We start from the raw sequence: 22,209 nt of genomic DNA, 5'->3' as shown, positions 1-22,209 counted from the left end.
AGACCCTCATATCCACAGGAGACAGAACGCTTGGGCACAGTGTCTATTTTGGGGTGATACAACCCTTATTAGTCTGCCTCTCCTCCGTTCCATGGGCCCTCTGCCTTGGAGGACAGAGGGTCCATGATGATTCCATTCAGGAGATACCTGGTTTCCTCCAAAAAAGAAATGTGTACCACAACTAGGGTCTTACCTAGTGCTATGGTATCAGACAATGCTGGAGTCCCCACAGCAAAGGAGAAAACTCAAATAGCTGATTAGTAGGATTAGATGCAGATAGGGAGTCATTTTCAGCCCTGGAGGCTGAGTCTAACTCTCCCCAGGTCTTGGATTCTTCAGTGAATGCCTGGCCTTTGGGGCTTTCTCTCAGAGGTGACACCCAATGAATATTGTTTAATCTATTATCTATCCTTTGAGAGACAGAGTACAGGGACTGACCTGACTTGAAGGATGGCATGGCGAATTATCAATTGTTTGACCACACTATCAGCCTAGACATGGTGTGTGAAGGTAGGGCCCCATATGGGAACTAACAGTGTAAACACCAACTGCACACCTCCAGAGTGAACTTGTGTTTGTAAAAATAAAAGTGATTTTTCCAACAAAGTCCTGGGCTGTTCAGTCTCTTGCAGCCTAAACATTCAGTACTTTCCTAGTGGGTGATCGAGGAGACTGGTTTACTGTCAATTGCACAATACCTACATGTCTGGGTTGGGGAAGGTGGAGGCATAAGGACTCAAGGGACTAAGATGGTCTGTTGGATGTATTCCAGCAAATAAAACTAAATTGGATTTCTGACATTTCAGGGTGGTGAACTGGTTACTATCACCAGAGAGGCTCAATGCTCCAAGTAGGCATGAAGAAGGTGATTGATATGTGAAAGAAAGTCACTCAATCATCTAGCAGAGTTACCAACTTTTGCTTTTAAGGCAGTGGCTTGTCCAAACTTTCTGTTAGTGTCTCACTCCAGCAACGGTTGAAGCCTATTATCTTCACCACATGCATCAGATAACTTTTCAAATAATGGACAGCATAGTTTTCTGGCATGACTCCCCAGTATTCTTAAGGTTAACAAGGTTTCACCCTAATGCTCTGAATGGTGCTTTTACTCAGTCATGCTGCTATACTCGGGCATCAGCAATTATTTTGGAGTGACTTGATTCAGATGTTGGTGTCCACTAACTGGGTTTGGAGGAGGGATTTCCTAAGGACATAATCTTAGCATTTTTTCTTCTCCGTTATTTGCTATCTTGTGTCTATTGTCCTTTCAAGAATGGCTCACAGCCTTGTTCATTCACCCCATTTTCAGATAGAAAGGTATTAGCAAATTGGTCTGAAGCAAGCAGAGCCTTAACGTATGTTTGAAACACTTAGAGGATGTGATATCTGGGAGATAGAGAGAGTTCTTCTGTGGGGTTTACTGCCCAGCAGGCTACACCCCGAGCAGCAGACTGAAAGCTTCATTGTTGCAGGTCCTCATACGCTTCACTACAGCAGTATCTTTTTAGCCAGAATGCATTTGTGACCCAAACCCTGGCAATAATTTTATCATCTCCATGATGGGAGAGCTGGCCTACAGTTAGTTATCCTCTACCTCATGAGAGACTTGGTGGCAAAAATACCTGGTCTGATGCAGATAGGACCCTATCAGTCTCCTAGATGCTTAATTTCTCTAAGGCTGAGTAGAGGGTTTGTTTTATAAGTGGAGAAGGGCTGGGGAAGAGAGGCAGTTTCCTCCACATGTAACTAGAGTTAGGTCTTTACCCACTGACCCTCTTCACAATACCAAGGATAATACTTTCAGAAGTGCCTACATCCCATTTACAAAAAAGGCTTAAGACCGGATCTACCGAGCTATTTAGGCACTGCTGATATTCTCAGACCCACTGCTCAGCTGCTGCCTAACCATGTAGGCACCCTAAATTTCTACCAGTAGACATATGCATTAGCTACCTAAATCCTGATGCCACCTCACAGCTGAATAGCTGCTCAGAGCCCTAGCACAAGGCAAAGCAACATCATTTTAAAACCAGGCATTCCACTGCCTCTGTCACCAAATGTCATAGGCCTTCTCTAAACTACTGAGTTTTGTTGCCAAAAACTGCCTTTTGGCAACAAAACAGCAAGAGTGTACACACTACAATGGGACTTTTGTCACAAAAACTATCCAGTTTTGGCGACAAAAAACTTCCACCCCTATGAGAGACGTTTGTCTTTCCCCCTCCCTTTAATCTTGACAAAGAGCCAGTGTAGACACCACTGATTGTTTTGTCGACAGAACTGGTTTCCACCAGCATCCCACAATGCCTGCCCTGAGTGCTCTGCTCAGTGTTTTGATCCCTGCTGCTTTGCAGGCACATGCCCCCCCTCCCTTTTCAAAGCTCCCAGAAAGTATCTGTGTGCTGCTCCATTTGGGGAACAAAGAGCAAATCATTGGAATTCTCCTGTTCTGCCCTGCATTAGGAACAGAGCAGCAGGCAGACTGCTGCTGCTGGGGGAGGGGAACAGAATTGTGCTGTTTTGCCATTCCTCAAAATGGAGAACTCACAGAGCTACTTATGATGCTGCTCTAAGCAGCTGAGGAGGCTGTGGGAGAAATCAGAGAATCCCAAGATGCACAGCGATCAACTCTTCCTTCCCACAACTCTGCACTGTGGGATACAGACCCAAGGTGCATTACTCACCCTGTCGATGATGGTGTCCCCAATGCGGACAAGATCTGTCAACAAAGGGAGCAAGCGTGAACACCCTTTGGCGATTTTTGTTTTTTCAACTTGTGGGTGTTGACATAAGTTTTGTCAACAAAACTTAGTAGTGTAGACATGTTCTTACATTACAACTACTGGATGATGCCTTGCACAAGAGGGAATGGCCCAGAACATCCAGTAGCCCAACAGTTTTGACCTTCCTTTGAACTGTGGGAGACTCAGAGTTGAATTCCCACTTTGGAGCAGGGACTTGAAGCCAGGTTTCCCACTTCCTGGATGAGTGCCCTAAGCACTGGGCTATTGCAGGGGGGTAGGCAAACTACGGCCCGTGGAATGCATCCAGCCTGCAAGATTGCCACCCCTGTGGCACCGTAGGCCCCACGCTGCTCCCAGAAGCGGCCGGCACCACATCCCTGTGGCCCGGGGGTTGGGGGGCTCTGCATGCTGCACTCGCCTGCAAGCACTGCCCCCCACAACTCACATTGGCTGGGAACAGGGACCTGCGGCCAATGGGAGCTTCGTGGGAGGTACCCACAGGCGAGGGCAGCGTGCACAGCCCTCCGCCCCCTTGTCCCCAGGGGCCACAGGGAGGAGCAGCAGTGCGAGCCAGGGCAGGCAGGCAGGGAGGGAGCCTGCCCTGGCCCCAATGTGTGCCACTGCCACCCCGGAGCCACTCCAGGTAAGTGGCACCAGGCTGGAGCCTGCACCTGGAACCGCTCCTGCACCCCAACTCCCTGCCCTGAGCCCCCTGCTGCACCCCTACTCTCCTCCCTGAGCCCCCTTGTACACCCTGCACCCCTCCTCCACCCCAACCCCTTGCCCTGAGCCCCTTCCTGCACACCACACCCCCTCCCACACTCCAACCCCCTGCCTACATTCATGGCCCTACATGCAATTTTCCCACCCAGATGTGGCCCTTGGGCCAAAAAGTTGCCCCACCCCTGGGCTCGTGCATAGCCTGGGGTGGGTCTCTCAATCTCTCCTGTTGAAGCTGTTCTACTTTGTATAAATAATTAAATATTCATGAGTCAGAGAGACCATAACACTGCAGCCCAGTGCTCACTTAGGGCATTTACTTCATCTGTGACAGACTCAGGTTCAAATTGGGAATCAAACCTGGGTCTCCCATATGCCATGTGAATGCCCTAGCAATCAAGCCAGAAAAGTGCCTAAATTAAGTCAGATCTAACTCCAAGAGAGGGTTTACAGCTGAGAGTCCCAAGCAGGGGAGACACTTAAGGCCTAGATCAATGGGCGTTAGGGACCTAAATACCTTTGAAGGTCTAGGTCATAAGTCCCCCCCTTTCCCCTACATTTTGCTTCTGGTTATCTTAGGTGGCTTCCCACTCAGCCTGCTAGCTTCTGAGGATCTCGGAGGTGTCATACGTTGAGCCTGGGTCCCTAACTCAGGGCTAAGAATCCAACTAGGTGGCAGGGCTCTAGAAGTTAGCTGTTGCAACCCCTAAGATCTAGCCCTTAGGAACCAAAGTTTCACTAAAAGTCAATGGAACTTAGGCTCAACAGTAGCTAAATCACTTTTGAAAATGGGATTTAGGTGCTCTTGAGGATTCTACCCTTTCTCCTGCAACATATCTGCAACCTAAAGCAGCTAGTGCCCCATTTAAATTCCACTACCGACACCAAGCCTCAGGGCAACAAAGCCCTCAAGCCATGGTTTAGCTATCAGCCTGGAACCAAGCAGCCCAAAATCCATGTACATTTCACTGGATAGTCACAGGAAAACAATTTTCTATGGTGTTTAGAGTGACTGAAGCTTACAATGAATTTTGTGTATTAGGCATTTAGGCCTAAATCTAATCTTGGTCTTATTGGAGTCACTTCAAATAGTTTGGGCCTTTTTCTAAATATAAAAAAGAGGTTTTCTGCTCTCCTAGCAGCAGTTACCTCACTCCAAATTCAGCTACAGATTTAAAAGAAAAGTGGCATTTTCTCATCTCTCCACCCCCAAATTAACTTCAGCAAAGCAGCAGACAAGCCCAAATGGGTGGGGACTTGCCCCCAACAATCAATTTCTCAACACAAAAATTGATGATGTTGCTGAGGGCAGTAATCTGTGATTAAGTATAGTGGCTTGGGGCCAGATGTGGCAACTATTTAGGGACAATAGGGCTTGTGAAGGTGGGCTATTCTGGTCCACAGGAAGCACCCAAGCAGTATATCTGGCCAGGGACTGATGTTATGCTACGTTTACTAGTTAAGAAAAGCTGCAGCTTGTTTTTCTTCCCAGTCATTCATTCTCATAAAAAGAAAGAATAGCACTAGTCAGTTGCTGGGACCTAGCCTACAAATCCTTCACTTCCAGCAATTATATTTTTAATTGAATATAAATCAGGAAAAAATCAAGCCATTAAGATTTTCTTTGCCACGTAGACAAGCTAAAAACAGTTTAGCAAATGACCAATTTCACACACATGGGCAGCAAATCTAAACTATCAAACAATGGAATTTGATATTACTGAAGAAACTGCACAAGAGGAGCTTGTTGATCAGAAAAGGGGACACTATTTCTGCCTATAATAGGAACGAAACCTAGAAAGATTAATGAAAGCTCCCATTGGTGTGAAATAGCTTATGGCCTGTAACTGTACTTCCATTTTTTCATTAGAATTAGTACTAGAAAGGAGCTGTGTGTATAAAGTATTTTATGCCTCAGACATCTCAGGTGATTACATCACAAAGGGAAAAAAGGTATAGTTACTTTTGTATTAATATCACATCCCATTAGAGTCCAAATCCTGTTCAACTTTTAGGAGTTTGTTTTCACAGTGAGCATTAAGAACTCCTCTGTCACAGGGAAGAAGCAAGGAGGCGGTAAAACTGAACAAGAACCACGAACAGCTAGAGAGAAGCTCAACACGTTAAGGTCTCTGGGCTAGCAATTTTAGGGGACTCTCCAGTAGCTACAGTTCTAGAGGTGCTACCAATGGTGGGAGTATAGCACCATGACTTCACCACCATGCTATCTAAACCATCTCTGAGCGAGATTAAATGTCAATTGTACAAATGCCTGCAGGCCTGGTCTACACTAAGAAGGGGGGGTCGAACTAGGGTACGCAAATTCAGCTATGTGAATAGCGTAGCTGAATTCGAAGTACCCTAGTTCGACCTATTCACCCGTCCAGACACGGCGAGGTCGAACTCCGCGGCTCCCCCGTCAACTCCGCCACCGCCGTTTGCAGTGGTAGAGTACCGGAGTTGACCGCAGCGCTTCCGGAGTTCCAACTATCGCGTCTAGATCAGACGCGATAGTTCGAACTCCGAGAAGTCCAACTCACCGCGTCGACCGGGAAGGTAAGTGTAAACCTACCCTAACATTCCCTCTCTCCACTCCCACATTGCTAGCACCAGTGAAGAGTAAAGTTGCTACTGCAAATATAGCCTTAGGGTTCAGTTATCAGTGCTTTGAAATTCTAGAGCAAGAGCTCTAAAGGGATCTAGATTTTTTTTTTTAAATTAGGGAAAAGAGTACTAAAGATTCTTCTCAAGGGGACGGCTTAACTGGTGGATATATGTCTAATTATCTTTGATAGATACACCCCATAAAGGAATATACCAGTGGTTTTCAAACTGTGGGCTGGGACCCCAAAGTGGGTCACAACCTCCTTTGAATGGGGTTGCCAGGGCTGGCTTAGATTTTCTGGGGCCCACAGCTGAAGCCTGAGCCTCGCTGCACAGGGCTTCAGCCCCTGGCAGCAGGCCCCAGGTTGCAGGCCCCCTGCCCAGAGTGGTGAGGCTTGGGCTTTGGCCCCCCAACCCATGGAGTGGGGCATGGTGCAATGAAGTTTGAGAACCCCTGGAATATACAGACAAATTCCCAAATGGAGTGTGGTTGAAGACATCCACTTAGTGCGCAAGTCCCAGTAGATTGTACACAGGCCACCCCATTGTGATTTTCTTTCCATGACTGAGATCCCCAAGCTCACCTGCCATAATGGTAGAGTTCCCTAGATGATGTTGTGGGAAACTGCTTCCATACAGACAACCATACAATGTAGACTAACTCAGGATTTAATTGCTATCAGAATTAGGGGAGCTGCCCTATGTGGTTCTTGGCTGAACACATGCAGATGTACACACTCTGGTTCTTTCTCTCCTGCACTCTAAAAGTGTGAAGATAAGACCACATTCTTGTCTTGGCTAGCAAATTAACTCCTCCAGAGAGAGGCCAGTGCTATTCTTTATGGCCAAAGGACTTCTTCCATTGGTTCACCCCCAATCAATAGGCAATTTGACTGAGTCTAAGGGAATATCACAGCATATGTGAAGGTCTTGTAAGGAACAGCCATCCTTTCTCCTCACTTGTCACTACAATAGCTCCTTACATTCTCTCTCTCTCTTTCCACTATTTTCTTAGGTCACATAGACACACACAACCTGCAAGAGAATGCAGGAGGCTAAAGCACCAGGGATGCAGTTCAATTAGCCATAGGAAAGAATTTCAGATGTTGAGTTGTTTTTACATCCCTCAGCCACAGTATCAGAATTTCCAGTCTCAACCAACAGAACTATCTGAGGGAAAGGACAGTATTTGAAATGAACTCCATTTCTGGGGTAGATTTATATACCAAACAATGGAAAGTCTTCTGTGGCTGTGTTTCAGCTGAGCTGATCTCACCGAGGGTCTAGATCTGATGGGGAGTTATTTTAGAAGTCTTCTTGTTGGGAACACTTCAGTTTGGAAAGACAAGGTGCCAGCTCAACACAGGATTTTTAGAAATAGGCCTAAGCAATAATCTGACTTTTAATTAAGGGGGGGGGAGGAAGCATAAGGTTGCTCTAAGGCAGCTGTGGCACCATCTGAAAGCTTTGGGATTTCAACTCCTTTCAATCTGGATATAGTCGTAGATCCTGAATACAGTCTGCACTGAGTCTCTTCTAGGACAATATTCAGGTGTCCATGATTACTGCTGGATAGGCCAACAGTCCTTTTCATATATCAGACCATAAGGTATTGATAACTCAACTATACGTCATTGCAGCAATAGTGAAGAGTTAAACTCAAGTAGCTCATTCTCTCCCTTTCAAATCCTACAGTCCACCTGACTGCTAGTATTAGATAGCCGTTCATCTGCACCAAGCACACACACAGGCTTAGGATTCCATTGTTTCTAATTTATCACTGGTCCTTTGGATGCATTTCAAGGTGCAGAGGCAATGGACCACATTGCAACCCATTCCAATATTTAGATTGCCCATTCTTCTAAGTTTGCTTTTCCTTGCAGCTAGAGGATGCCATGTATTCCGGTGACCTAGATCTTAAGATCAGTCTCGCTAAAACAGAGTTCATAGTGGCGAGCTGGAGAGACACATCCTTCAGCTATGACAAGTTACATCAGCTCCCTCAAGTGTGGATATAAGGTCATTTTTTGGGTAGGCTCCTCATGACACCAGGACATCCAGGAGAAACAAGTTTCTATCTTCCTTACTGGTAGCTGGGAAAGGGATTGTATCTTCTCACTACTGGAGTTTTGTGCCACTGTTCCATGAATTTGTCACTTTGATTAGATTATTGCAATGCTCTACCGTATCTTTTTCTCACACAACTTCAACTAGTACTGACAGCATCTTCCTGCTTAGTTTGTGGCATCTCCTGTGTGAAGGACATGACAGGTCATGGCCTGTATTAGGTACCTGTTTGAATGTGATTCAAAGTTGTGTTTTTTGATTTACAAAATCCTGCATAGTTTTGGTCCTAGTTATATTAAAGACAGCTGTACCTGTATGCACCAGCCTGAATTGAGAACCTATGGAAGACTTCTGTGAATAGTCCCAGTATTTTAACTATTTGGCAGGGAGTTCCTTAGCTCCAGAGTTTGCTTTTAACGATAGTTCAAGGTTAAATTTGTTACTTTTTGATAATACTAATTATCACATTAGTGATAATACAACTTCATTACTTCCCCTCACCTACATGGTAATGTGGAGCAAGAGGAATTGGTTTTTAAAACATGACTATAAGCAGAAAATGTAATTTGATTTTTTCACTGCATTCCAGAAATTATGTTGTCACCTAAATTAAACTAGTTTTTGCATTCAGGTTAACAAATCTTTAAGTTGAAATTTTAAACACATGGAGACAATGTTCACATTAATATTTATCCAGACAAATTGCACATGTAACATGCTATTAAGTATTACTTACTGTATATGCTATGCAACATGCCTAAGGTTCATATACAGTAACTCCTCACTTAACATTGTAGTTATGTTCCTGAAAAATGCGACTTTAAGAGAAATGATGTTAAGTCAATCCAATTTCCCCATAAGAATTAATGTAAACAGGGGCGGGGGGGAAGGGAACTAAGTTCCAGGTTAATTTAATACTGTACACTGTGATGATGATTGTGAAGCTTGGTTGAGGTGGTAGATTCAGAGGGTGGAATATTTCCCAGGGAATGCTTTAGTGCTGAATGATGAACTAGCACTCGGCTGAGCCCTCGAGGATTAACACATTGCTGTTAACGTAGCCTCCCTCTACAAGGCAGCACAAATGGAGGGAGGGGAGACAGCATGGCAGAGAGAGAGATGCGCATTGCCCCTTTAAGTATGCTGACCGCACTCTAAGTACATTGCATTTTAAGTAGATAATTAAGCTGAGACAGCCCCTGCTGCTAACAAGCTCCCTTCATCCTGAGCCCTGTCTTGCCCCATCTCCATAGAGCGGGAGGGTGGACAAGTGGGGGGCATGAGCAGAGGGGAGGACACCTTGACATTAGCATCCCTCCCCCAGCCCCCACACAGCAAACAGGAGGCTCCTGGGAGCAGGTCCAAGGCGGAGGGCAGGAGCAGCACATGGCAGTGGCGGGAGGGACAGCTGAACTGCCGGCAATTGATAGCCATCTGGGCGGCTGCTGCACAGGGAACTTCGAGGAGTGGGGAGCTGCCGGTCCACGCTGGTTCCAAGCCCCCACCAGCCAGGTGCAACAGGCTGCTCTTTCTGCAAGTGGTGGACAAAGAAGGCAGTTGCCAAACAACATTTATAAAAGGAGCACTGTGCAACTTTAAATGAGCATGTTCTCTAACTGATCGGCAACATAACAATGAAACAATGTTAACCGGGACGACTTTAAGTGAGGAGTTACTGTATTAGCTTTTTCTTTTTCCTTATGCATGTGCATTTAAGTTGTCAATCTTAACAAGTCTGCATCAAGTCTCTTAAAAGAAAAAGTGTCTGCTGAAGCATGAGTATGACAACTGTTAAAATGACTAAATATGCATTACAAATACAACTTCCTCCAGGAACTGGTGGACACTGGAAGAAGAGGGAATGTGAGAGGGCTGTCAAGCCTGATAGAAGGGAAAGGGCTTAGCAAGGCTTTGGTTGTCCTGTATCATTGTAGAAATGTATTGGTGCAGTTAACTGATTATGCACATATCTAGCTTCTATGTGAAAATCATATTTTGTATGCCCTATTAACACTACAAGTGCACACTACATTTGAATGGGATGGCTGAGGCAGAGAAATGTTATCAAACCTGCCTGGTATCTTTCAATGACACAAAGGCTAAAGAGGGTAAAGCAAGAGCAAAAAGTTCTAGCATCTCCTTTCCCCATCAAGTTTCAACTGACACTGGAAGGGCCAATAGATTTATCAGGCTCTCTGCTGAGCCCTTCCGAGTGTCCAGTTCACACATGACATATGCAGTGTTTTCTGGTGCAATAAAATTCCAGTGTGTCCAAAATAACATTAATAGTCTAATTACATGCATGGGTAAGCTGTCACAGATGTACAATATTCATTACCTTTTTGGGGGTCCTATAAAACTTCTGCATGAATCTGAGGTTCTACTTAAAATGTTTCTAAATCGTATGGTTGCAGGAAAAAACTTTTAAATGTAAACTTTTGAGTTTCAGCCCAAGAAAAAGGCAATAATTGGAGAGAAGTGTTTAAAACACTTTCTCCCCACCAAAAAAACATGTACTAATATTCCTATTGTAAAGCACTAAAGCAGCAGAAATTCCCATTTCATTCCCTTTTCACTTCTCATATAGCAACTTTCATTTTTTGGAATGAAGTTTACCAGGTTTGATCTCTTCCCAAAAGTTTTTAGAACATTTGAAAAAATAGTTCAATTTCTGCTCCTATGAAATAAGCTTATCAACAAAAGTTGTGTTTTTTCCAGCTCAGATATCATATCATTAAGGTAGGGCAGCACATGACCACCAATAATTACATTTTGCAACTGATTCTCAAATGAAGCCATCTGTTACTCCTATGAAATTCTATGGCCTTTCCAGCCACACAGATATAACTAAATACACAGCACAAATTTTAATTGGGAGAGAAAGTGAGGGGAAGTTGTCATTTAAAGTCAGGTTGCACAAGTGACTGCAATTGGACCTTGATTGTTGATGTGAGTACCAGAAAAAATTCCAGTTTACTCAACAGGAGCAGTATTGTTTCTGCATAGGTGAAAGACTTACAAAAATGTGTGCCCTCATTTTAAGGTAGTAATCACAGATGGCTCTCACTGACATCAGTCGCTGCAGGTTCTCAATACCTCTAAAATGAGGCCACTATTTTTTTTTATTAGTTAGCAGATATGACCAAACAGATCAGATCTGCTGAAGCACCATTTTCAACAAAAACTAGATTCTAGATGCAGAACCTAAAGTAAGCACTCGTGTGATGTTTTCTTTATGAATGAACAAAATGTTTACTCAAAGTGATAGTGATCTTAACAGCATGTAACAGAATCATTTTATATAGTTAAAACTATGCTCTTTAGATTTTAATTAAAACATTAAATTGAAGTTTCCCATTGTCTCTCAACCCAGTTTATATGCTTATTGCAATGTATTTTGACTAATCAGTGCATCTGATTAATGCCAGCAAAAAGGAAGCCCTCATATATCAACTCCTTCCAAGAAAGGGAAAAAAATGCTGTCACTGAAGTTTTCAGTGTGCATCACTTCAGTTTTTAAAGTATATAAAAAAATAATCCATTACATTACATACCTGAAAATGTTGTTCTTCTGAAGATGTATGAGATAGATCCACTCACTTTGGTTTAGGGATCTCAAGCTTTTGGCTTACAGCAGCCAGGAAAATCTGTTTAAAAGCCTCACCACACAGCAGCAGCGGGTCTCAGATATACATAACAGACCACTGCCCTCGCTTAGTTTCTTAGTACTGAGGCACCTTTATATAGATTAATACGAGTATCCCAATCTAGTGCAGATAGTGGAAAAATGTGAACCTATTTAAAATACACTATGGTACTTTTCCTAAAGGCTATAGTCAAGCCATAATGTAAGAGTTCAAATGTGACTCTAAATTTGATTCTACCATTGTCTGTAAACAGCTAAAGAAGGTTTCTTTAAAAATGTGAACTGCGAAGAAATAAAATGGGGGGGAGGGGAAGATTACCCTATACCACTCCTTTCTGGTAATACTTTTGACTTTCAACCTAAGAATGCTAATATTTTACCAATGATAATTACAGAAGAGATGAAAAAGCAGCAAAGAGTCCTGTGGCATTTTATAGACTAACAGATGTTTTGGAGCATGAGCTTTCGTGGGTCAATACCCACTTCGTTGGATGCATCCTTGTTTTAGAGAGAAGAATGAAGTGTATGACATGTCTGTATTGCAGTTATGGGTGTGACTACAGCTCGAATAGACATACCTGAGCTAGGTTTAATCCAGCTAATTCAGGTACTGGAGCAGTTAATCCACAGCAGCACATGTGATGCAAATCCATCCAGAACCTGGAGCAATTACCCAGGCAGCTAGCATTGTCATTGTTTCACTGCTCCAATACCCATGCCAGCCTGTTATTAAAGCTAGCTTAAGTCTTGTCTACTCAGCTTCAAATCATGCCCCTTGACTGCAGTTTAGACATACCCTCCGACACCACAATGACTTGCTTCAATTGAGGGTTTTATATACTGATGGCCCACATTATCATAGTATCTGAGGAACTCAAGTCATTTTAATATGCTTCTTGATTATACTTCATACCTGTGCCAAGGTTAAATTTATATGTTGTTTATAAAGGATAAATGATTAATAGATTTTATAAGCATGTTACAGACATGAGGTGAAAGTGGTATAAACGGTTATAAGTCATGTTAAGAAACCTATTGCTGTTGGATTCTAACAACCGATTAACCCTTTATGAGCTGTAAATGGAAGTGTAATATATAACCTATTTATCCTCAACAACCCAGTGAGACAGAGAAGCACTATTATCCTGATGTTACAGATGGGGAACTGAGGCAGAGAACTGAAGTTGTTTGCCCCAGGTCACAAGTAGAGCACGGAATTAAACCTGGGTCTCCTGTGTCCCAGACCAATGCTCTAACCATTGGACCATCCTTCTCTAGGGTTTGGAGAACTGAAGGTCTAGTTTCAGTCTAGTCCATCAAAAAAAATACTGAAGTCTTCCAAGGAAGAGGTTTAAATTAAAGACCTGATCTTGCCAGTGAAAGGGGTAGAATTAATTTAAAATAATTAAATGCAGCCATTACCATAAAGGAGCGCAAGAAAAGGAACAATTCACTTTTAAAGAACTAAAAGACCCCTTGTAGTGGAAAAAAGGATGGCGTATATTCTTTTTAGCTCAGCAGAGAGACCTATCTGCATTATAGAATTTCTTCACAAATTTTGTATCCAGACGCAGGTAGAGAAGATTTCAATAGTTCAGGCTGGAGGCCCTGAACACATGAATCCCTGGCCTATTTCAAGTGTATACATGGTCAGACAAGTGATAAAATGACACTGGGCACAGACATAGCTCAGTATCTTCCAGGTCTTGTAATTTACCAACCCCTCCCCGCTCCAAAAAAAATTCTGTCCTATCGAAAAGGCAGAGACACTAGCCGTGTACCTACGATTGTTGCTCACACAACAGAAATGAAATATAACGTTTGATCCCAGAACCGCTACAACTGATAGAAACACAGGACAAGTATTATATTCAGTTCACATTTACAAAAGAAGTCTGAACTTAAGTGACTTCTGTAGAAAAGGGAATTATTCTGTATATAGAGGCAAGTACTCCTTGCCACCTTAATAAGAATGAGAAGATTTTTAGTGTCACTTTTATTATAATCTTATTTCAAACCCACACAAATTGGAGCTAGGAAAGTTCTGCACCAGAAATGGTCTGACTAGTGATATGCTAGTCTAGATTGCTTATTGATGCCTCTCTTCCAAAAGGCAGCACAATTTCATTGATTCTACAAAGTCTGAAGTGCCTTTAGATGTTTTGCTGCTTCCCCGTAACATCCAAATGAATGAGACAGTGAAGAACATCCTTTTGGGCAGAGAAGTCCTGTTTACAGACAAGTTGATCTCAAATTATTTACTAAGAGCTTCTAGAAGGCATAGAAGTCAAGGCAATAGACATACCTGTCCATGAGACAGATCAGGATTAAAAATGGGAGTGCCTGTGCAGACGTATTTTATGAATATAATCAGGACAAATATATAAAATGAGGAATACTCAGCTGGCCCTGAACATAAAATCTTGTCTAATGCAAGAGAAGAGCAACTTGAATAGAAGCCTCAACTAGATGGAAGTGGTTAAAAATCAGGAGCCTCCCCAAAAGTCATGCTTCTCAAACAGAAAAAAAAAATCTTTAAATTTAGTGATTTGAATCTTGATTTGAAATAACATCTTTAAAAACAGTAGACTATTCAAAATTCACTTTCCTACTTAAGCAGTTCAAGAATTACAGAGCTAATCACTTTCAATTAGCAAGGGAGGAACAGATTATGAAGTCATATTATGCCTCTTCACGGGCCACATACAACTGCCATTTTTTATAAGAAAGTTCTTTTTAAACCAAACACTGAAGAAAACTCAAAGGCTACTATGAACTAGAAGCTTGAGATTCATAAACAAGATGTGGAGAACTATTTGAAATACTTATTTTAGAGAGGGAAATGCCTATTTACACAACAGTCTCCATTGTTGGTAATGTGTTTAATCTATGATCTATAACTATTTGAGCATCAATATGTTAAAAAAAAAAGAACTACTATTGCTATTATGTATTCACTGACTACCTAGAACTTTCACATTTAATCCTCTTGATTTCTCTTTCATCCCCCAATATTCTCTACTGGGATCTCAATTTTGCCAATCTTATTTTGTAGTCTGTGAGAACAGGCAAAAAAGAAAAACCTTCCCTGGCCCTTTATCACACACCTCAACTCCAGGCAACCAAGCAATACTATGCCAGGTTGTAAAGATTCATATGTGGAGGTGAGAAAAGTCATGGCATTCCTGAATCAGTAAAAACAGCTGGAAAAGAAGACCTTATAATGAAAGAAAAAGTGTCTTCTCAAACAACTGATTTGCTAGTGACATTACAGTGCACTAGTTCAATGTTTTATGGGTCACACCACATGCTATAGTTTTAGATTTATCAGTTTATACACAAATTTGCCCATGTGAAAGAAAACAGTTGAGTTCAGAGGCTTACACAACTGCACACACATCCAATAGCACAACAGCTCTGTCTACACTACAGGATAGGCAGTGTCTTGGAAGTAGTTTGTGACCAGTTCTTGAAAACATATCAGCTAATATTCAAAAACAATTGTTGAAACTAGGTTTTTCAACAAGTGTTTTCAGAAGAGTTATGCACCATTCATGCCATATAGCACAACTAAATTATCTGAAGCAGTAAAAAAATTACTATGAACTGCTTCATGACTCTGGCAATTATGTAGTGTACACAGGGCTGTCTATATAGGGCATGATGTTCCAAGCTATTCATATGCTTAAGGGTAATCACTTTAGACATCTTCCTTACACAAGGCCCCCTGATAAAACAAATGTGCACCTCTTACAAGCCTGTATTCTCATGGAGCAAGGCAATGACAGAATACTAATCTCAAGGTTAAAGGGAGTGAATTTTTTTTTTTTTTAAAGAGGTACAAGCTAAAAAGGGCTGCTACAGGATTTATGAAAAAGCTAGTCAAAGGCCATTTTAACTTTTTTTTATTTATTCCTCAATTATTAGAAAGTGGGAACATTCTGTTCGCCTTCCCAAATTCAAGGAGGTAGCACTGATGCTGTGATAAGTTAATGAAACTGGAGCATTTAGTATGCAAGGACTACTAGCGATATCAGGGTTTCTCATTAACATATTACCACACCAAACGAAAAGAGATTCAGAGCAGTCCTGAAGTAAAATTTAGGAGAGAGATTTACTCCACAAACATCGGAATGCAGTGGTTTGTAAGTTTGGGCAATGAAGATTGTTATTTTTTGTTTTTGTCAAGCCTTTTCATTTCTGTCACCCACAGCCTTCACCACGGATTTGTTTGCAGCAATCCTAATATCCATTTGATAAAACACTGTTTTACCAGATTTTCTAGAAATAGACCATACTACTAAAAAGTTATATACAACTTGTGTATAACTTTATACTATGCACAACTAGAAAATATGATTCAGCTCAAGCTGCATTGACTGAGTCAGCAGATTAACCAATATCTCATCCTGTGTTTAGTTCTTTGTATGAAGATAAAAGTTTCTTGGGGAAAAATAAGTAGCAGTAGTCACTAGTTTTGGGAATGTTCTGCAAAATGACTTCCTGCAGAAGAGGAAGGGAAAGAAAGTGTGTTTGTTTTAAGGGGAATACAGAATAGAGCCTTGAAATACATGATGTCTATGCTATCAAAACCCCAAGTGTAAAAGATAGGTGGAGAAGACAATGGGAAAAATTCGCTATTGTACATATGAAGGACACATGCTGCAAGTTGTATCACATCCCACTGGGATGTAACCTAACACGCCCACCGAGTTACTGGCAGTAAAAAAATAATAATGGCATTACTTGCACAGCCTTTTTGTTGAAATTACAACTTCATTATAAGTCAAACTGTTGACTTCTCTGGTTAAGGGTTCCACATTCTAAGTGTTTTTAACAAGACCAAGGGCTTTAAGATGTTGAATTTATTGAAAATGCTTGAATGCTAGCTGCACAGCTGGTGCATATTTCATTCTAGCAGATTAAAATTTGCAGTTTCTAATCTCCAAGGAGAACAAACACTTATTTTCTGCTTCAGGTATAAAAGACAGGTTGTGGTTTGTGAAACAATGGAAAGTATCAGTGAAAAGGCAAAGAGCACATTTTGAAATAAGCAGTTACTAAAGTAATATCTTTTCAATTTTCAAAAACGAGAGACAATGCAGGATTTTGATTTTGATATTTATTTTTAGCAGGATGTGTGTACTAATGGATGGTGACATCATTAGAAGATACGTCCATGTCCACCACCTGCAACAGAAGCTAGATAGATGTTAAAGAAATCATACTTAAAGCTATAAACAACACTACTTACCTATAGTGGTGTTATGACAGTCACCTTAATAAACAACTGGGTTAGCTTTTGATACAAATACACATGACCAATATAAATTTACCAGTTGTCAAAATTCATTTATCAAGTTTTAATTTTGATGCATACTATACCTTGACTTTAACAAGCTGTTAAGTTAGAGAAATACCGATTATAAATCCCGTTATTTAGAAAAGGTAGATATACTCATGCAAAACAAGGCTATATTGTTCTTAAGTGAAAGAAACTTACCTGTAATTCTTTTCAAAAGATAAAAGATCCATACATTTAAACCTATCCTCCAGTTTATGGCTAGCAGGAATTCCCCGGACTTTCAAATTCTAATGCTATCAAACCACTTCAGCAGCAGATGGCATGCAGCTGTTTCTGCTGAGAATATAGCCCCTTACTCTTTTTAGATGTCAAATTATTTTGCAAGTAACCAGGTAGAAATTATATAAAACAACACCCCAAAACTCTGATGTTATAAATGTACTTTCTGTAAGCGAGAGGTAAATTTTCACTTTATATTTTACAAATCATCCCCTAAAGACCATAAGCTTCAGGATTTTTAATCAAAAGACTGCAATAACTGGCTACAAAAAGCAAAATACAGCTGTCGAATTTCAAAGCCTCATAATGGTGACAATACCAAAAAAACCTTAAGTTTGAAGGGTAAAATCCAAATAAACTCAGTTCTACAAACATCTCAAACATACATACTTACCTGAGAACCTATAAGCTTGGAAACAAGTCCTTTTAGACAGTTATGACAAATCCAAACTCAAGACGCAAAGCTGAGTCCAAGCAACAGTGATTTATATGCACATGCAGAAACTCTGTGCAGCTGCATTACACAGCTCTTTTGACAGGAACTGATTGGAAGCAGACTACAGATAATGTGCATATTCTAACTATACCTTGGCATCTGAGAAACAACAAGAAATTCAGTCAGCTAGCCATATGTACAAGTTCTCTTGAAAACATCTTGATCTATCATGTAAATGTATACTCAGGCACTTAAATATGTTGCTTGATTATTTTAAGGATTGCTTAGCATCCAGCAGCTCCACTGAAATCAACAGATGTTGGGTGATGATGCTTTCTGAAACTCAGGCCTCTTCTTTAAGTGTCTGTATGAGGATATAGGAGTAACTTTAGACTATTATTAAAAAAAAAAATCTTGGTCCATAATTTTTTCTGTAAGAAGTTTGAGTTTATATATAGTCAGTGGCTCAAAGTCTTTACAAACTGAACATCTTGTGAAACCAGGGATTTTTAATAGCAATTTATCAAGAAACAGATTACTATAGCAACTGAATAAAAAGTGGGCTACCTTTTACATGAGTGTAAAGAAAAACAGAACAGTGTATAAACTTGCAAACTTGATCTATAATTAGAGAAGATATTTTGCATGAGACCAGGCAGAAGATCCTGGCAAACTTGTTCACACCAGACCAAATATCATTGGCATTTAAAGTTAAAGGCTCAGACAGACTAATGAGCAATTACAAGGACTTAACACAGCTACCCAAGCTTTACTTGGTCAAGAGCTGTAACAACAGAATGAGACCTTAGATTGGAATGCAGAAATTCCCTGGTTCTGTGAGATCACATGTGGCAAGATGTACAATCTATTGAGTTTGGTCAAGACCTTTGTATGCTTCTTCCCATTCCTTTTGGTAGCCAAGATATTTCCCAACAAAACAAAAGATATCTATATGCACAACTGTAGTCCCAATGCATTTTCTGGTGCAAAAACCATTGACTATTTAAAGGGTGTGGTGAGTCTTTCTGGGGTGTCCACACGAAAGAACTTCTCATGACTCTCTGGTGAATGGCTCCATCACTAGGGTCTATTATATAGCAGAATGGCCTAATTGCAGTAGTGCTCTTCCACGCCAGAAAGTAGTCCTGTGGGAAATGTGTCTTAGGACCCCACCAAATCAACAGCAGCATGATGGGTGTTTGTCATCAGATTAGGATGAAGAGGGTTTTTTTGTTCACTGATCTTTCAACGTATACTGAGGTTCTCAGGTGAAAGTGTGCCATGGATACCATGAATACTATTGGCGCCATAAGGGCTGAGATTTCCAGCTTGGTTCTTGATAACTGAAGTCTTTTGTTAAAGCCTTCCCCTGCCATACAAGTCCAAAACACTGCAAACTAATGCAAGCTGTGTCAAACAGGGACCATTTGCTCCCAATGGTCCCTTAAAGCCAAGCTGGGACTTGCAGCCAAATTCTTTCATTTCTTCCACGAGACATAGTTCACAAGTCAGTCAATCATCCAAACAGGCGAAACTATTTACTCTCATCTTCTTGGATATATTGTTGCAATGGTTAGGTATTTTTATAAATTCATGCTGGTATGACAGCAGCCTAGAAGACAGCAGTGAATTGGAAACACTGTCCAGTATAAAAAAATTGGACACATACAGTATTATATGCATCTCTTGCTATATGTGCATAAACATTCATCAGATGCAGAGTGACCACTTCTAGCTGAGACAGAATCATTCCCAGACAGCAAGAACATCAAGTGTCTTAATATATGGCGCACAGATACCAAGGTACCAACTGCTGCTAGAGCACTGGAACTTTCAAGTGGGCTAGCCTTCGAGACAAAGTTTGAGATGGCCAGAAATTATGCGTCATACATCACTAATAAAGCCAAAGTCAAATCCCAAGAGATTGATCAGGCTGGACAAGTCCAGTTGCGGACAGGACCCATGGGTTTGACTCATCCACCCCCATTTTTAAGGGACTGAGTAACAGAAGGCCTAAGTCAGTCACATACAAGTCACAGACAAGTCAAAGGCAGAAGTCTAGGACAGACAGTTAACTTTTGGAGTTGAGTGGCCTCTCCAGCTGCAAACCTTGACCTGCATTGAGAGAAAGCATGGAGCACTTTTAAGGATGTATGCAGATCCTCTATGTCAAAACCTCAACACACTCTGGATACTAAGGTGGGTACTTGGCTTCATGGGTAGTGCTGAAGAAAAACTGTATGGCCAATCTTATTAGACCTTGTGTCAATGTAGGTAACATTGGAAGTTATGACAGCTGTGCTAGATTCTGAAGCACTTTAAGACTTGTGCTTTGTAACCTTTCATGTTAATTTGCTGGACTGAATGCAAGTTTTTGGTCAGTCCAACAAAGATAACTCTGGGATGAGAGCGCTTGCAGCAACACTTGCATGTAGATCACACCATCAGCTAACTCACAATCCATCTTAAAACATCTTAGACAGCTGGAGCACCCCAAAGTAGTTAGACAAGTCTGGACATTTTTTCCAAAAACATTATGCACTTCTGAGGGATGGGAGGAAAACATGGCTCTTTATATGAAATTATGATACATCATTAAACTATGTAATGTAGTAATTCAGTACTACAGTGATTGATACCTTAAAAATTCAAGCAATAATGAAATCTTATTTCAGAACAGAAAAATCAAGCAAGACCTTAGCTGGGTGAAGAGTTAAGCTCCCAGATCCCAGGAAGCAAATTATTTTGTGTGAACAATGCAGATAAAGCTCTGTTAAACTTAGATAAGCCCACCCACAAAAAAGAAAGCTGTGAACAGAGCTTAAAGAAAAGCAACTACTGAAGGCTACAGCAGTAGAACCACCTGTTGACATAGCTGTGTTTACACCAGGGCTTTTGTTGGCATACCTATGCCAGCCAACAGTGTGGCTTTTTTTTTTTTTTTTTTTTTAAAAACACCCCAACCAAAATAACTACACCAATATAGCTTTTCTGTGAAGACCAAGCATAAAACAATAACCAAAAGAACTTTTTCCAATATCAGAGGTAATAAAAGGAAGTGAGCTAGATATAGAGGGAGAACTTTCCCTCAACATACCACCTAATGTGGAAGTGGCTTAATGGTTTTAGAATTTTGAAGCTAGGAAATTCCTGCTAGTCATGTGCTAGAAGAGGGCACCTAATATTTACCTTTGAGAGAAAGTTTAAACCAACTAAACATTTATAACATATCAAAATTAATTACATGAAAAACATGGACTAACTGAACAAAATATTACGCACTTCCAACTTATGCTCTTTTTCTGCAAGGACTTCTTTTTGACATCGCAGAAAGTCTGATAACATTCGAGTTAATTGTTTTCTATCATCTATTTCAGCCGCCAACCTGCCATTGTAATCCGCCAGTACCATACAAGCATCATCTACCATCTTGGAAAGCTGTTCTCCAGATTCCTTATCTAAAACACAAGTAAAGAGAAAAAAAATTACAATACATTACAAAACCTTGTCAGGCTCTCTCATGCTCACATTTCAGTTACTGCATCCCCATCTCTCACCTGTTATTCTGTCTAGTAACGACACATCTTGGACCTCTACAGGCAATGAAGCGATCCTCTGATGAACTGCTGCATCCCCAGAGGCTGCATTTTCTAGTTCTTGTAATGCTCTAATGAGATCTGTAGTCTGAAAAAGCATAGAGCCTTAGAACTGGTTTAGTCATCAAACCTTGATACAGAATAATGTCAGCATCATTTCACAATGAATTTACAGGATGCGATTTGACAGTATCAGTCTAAAAACTACTTTGCCAAAGTCAGCCTTACCAACATCTTCCCTCCCTGACCCAAAAAGAGGTAAAATGTCAACATAACAGCTTTAATTAATTCCCCATGGAGCAGCACTGCAATGTTCCAAATGTTAAGAATGATCCTCCTGCTAAAAAGGGTCTCATTTTCCTTTAAATTCTTGCAGTAGGACAACTTTTAAATATGAAGTACAAGGTTTATTGGTAATGACTACCTGGGGGTATTTTTCATTTTTACTCTGTACTTTTAAATTGTTTAAATTAAGTGTAACATATTAAATTACTTCTTGCTTAACTTTTCCTGGTAGGCACATCATACCATAAAAGCACAGCAGTAATTCAATGGTGGCATATTCATGAAGTTGAGCTTAAATCAAAGTAGTAAAAAGAAATTATTTGCTGCAATAGGGTGTACTAAATTTTGATTATCTCCAAAGCCCTGTTCTTAAAAAAAAAAAAAAAAAAAAGCCACCCACCCCACACTTGACTGTTCTGGTATCCCCAGTTATAAACTTTAAAAACCCTTTGGGAAGAGAAAGTGACATAACAAAAAGCCATAAGCACAGCATAGTGACAAGCATGTAAATTATGAAAGTCCTCGCA

At 41.0% G+C, this 22,209-nt stretch overlaps 1 protein-coding gene across 4 annotated transcripts in view; it reads right to left on the bottom strand.

Moving 5' to 3' along the window:
* Positions 1-22,209, bottom strand: part of RPRD1A (regulation of nuclear pre-mRNA domain containing 1A) — a 67,250-nt gene that overhangs the window by 20,771 nt on the left and 24,270 nt on the right. The window contains exons 5-7 of one of the 4 annotated variants that reach the window (XM_039523467.1): positions 21,359-21,485; positions 21,084-21,259; positions 16,889-16,971 (exon numbers count right to left, since the gene is read on the bottom strand). In XM_039523467.1, the coding sequence (XP_039379401.1) occupies positions 16,927-16,971; positions 21,084-21,259; positions 21,359-21,485 (348 nt within the window). In that variant the 3' untranslated portion in view covers positions 16,889-16,926. Of the gene's footprint in view, positions 1-16,888; positions 16,984-17,139; positions 19,917-21,083; positions 21,260-21,358; positions 21,486-22,209 lie in introns of those variants that run through there. The other 3 variants (XM_039523466.1, XM_039523465.1, XM_039523464.1) reach the window with 3 other exon arrangements.

The sequence above is a fragment of the Mauremys reevesii genome, linkage group 2, assembly GCF_016161935.1.
Source record: "Mauremys reevesii isolate NIE-2019 linkage group 2, ASM1616193v1, whole genome shotgun sequence".
Taxonomy (NCBI): domain Eukaryota; kingdom Metazoa; phylum Chordata; order Testudines; family Geoemydidae; genus Mauremys; species Mauremys reevesii.
This window is presented reverse-complemented; position numbering and strand designations above follow the sequence as displayed.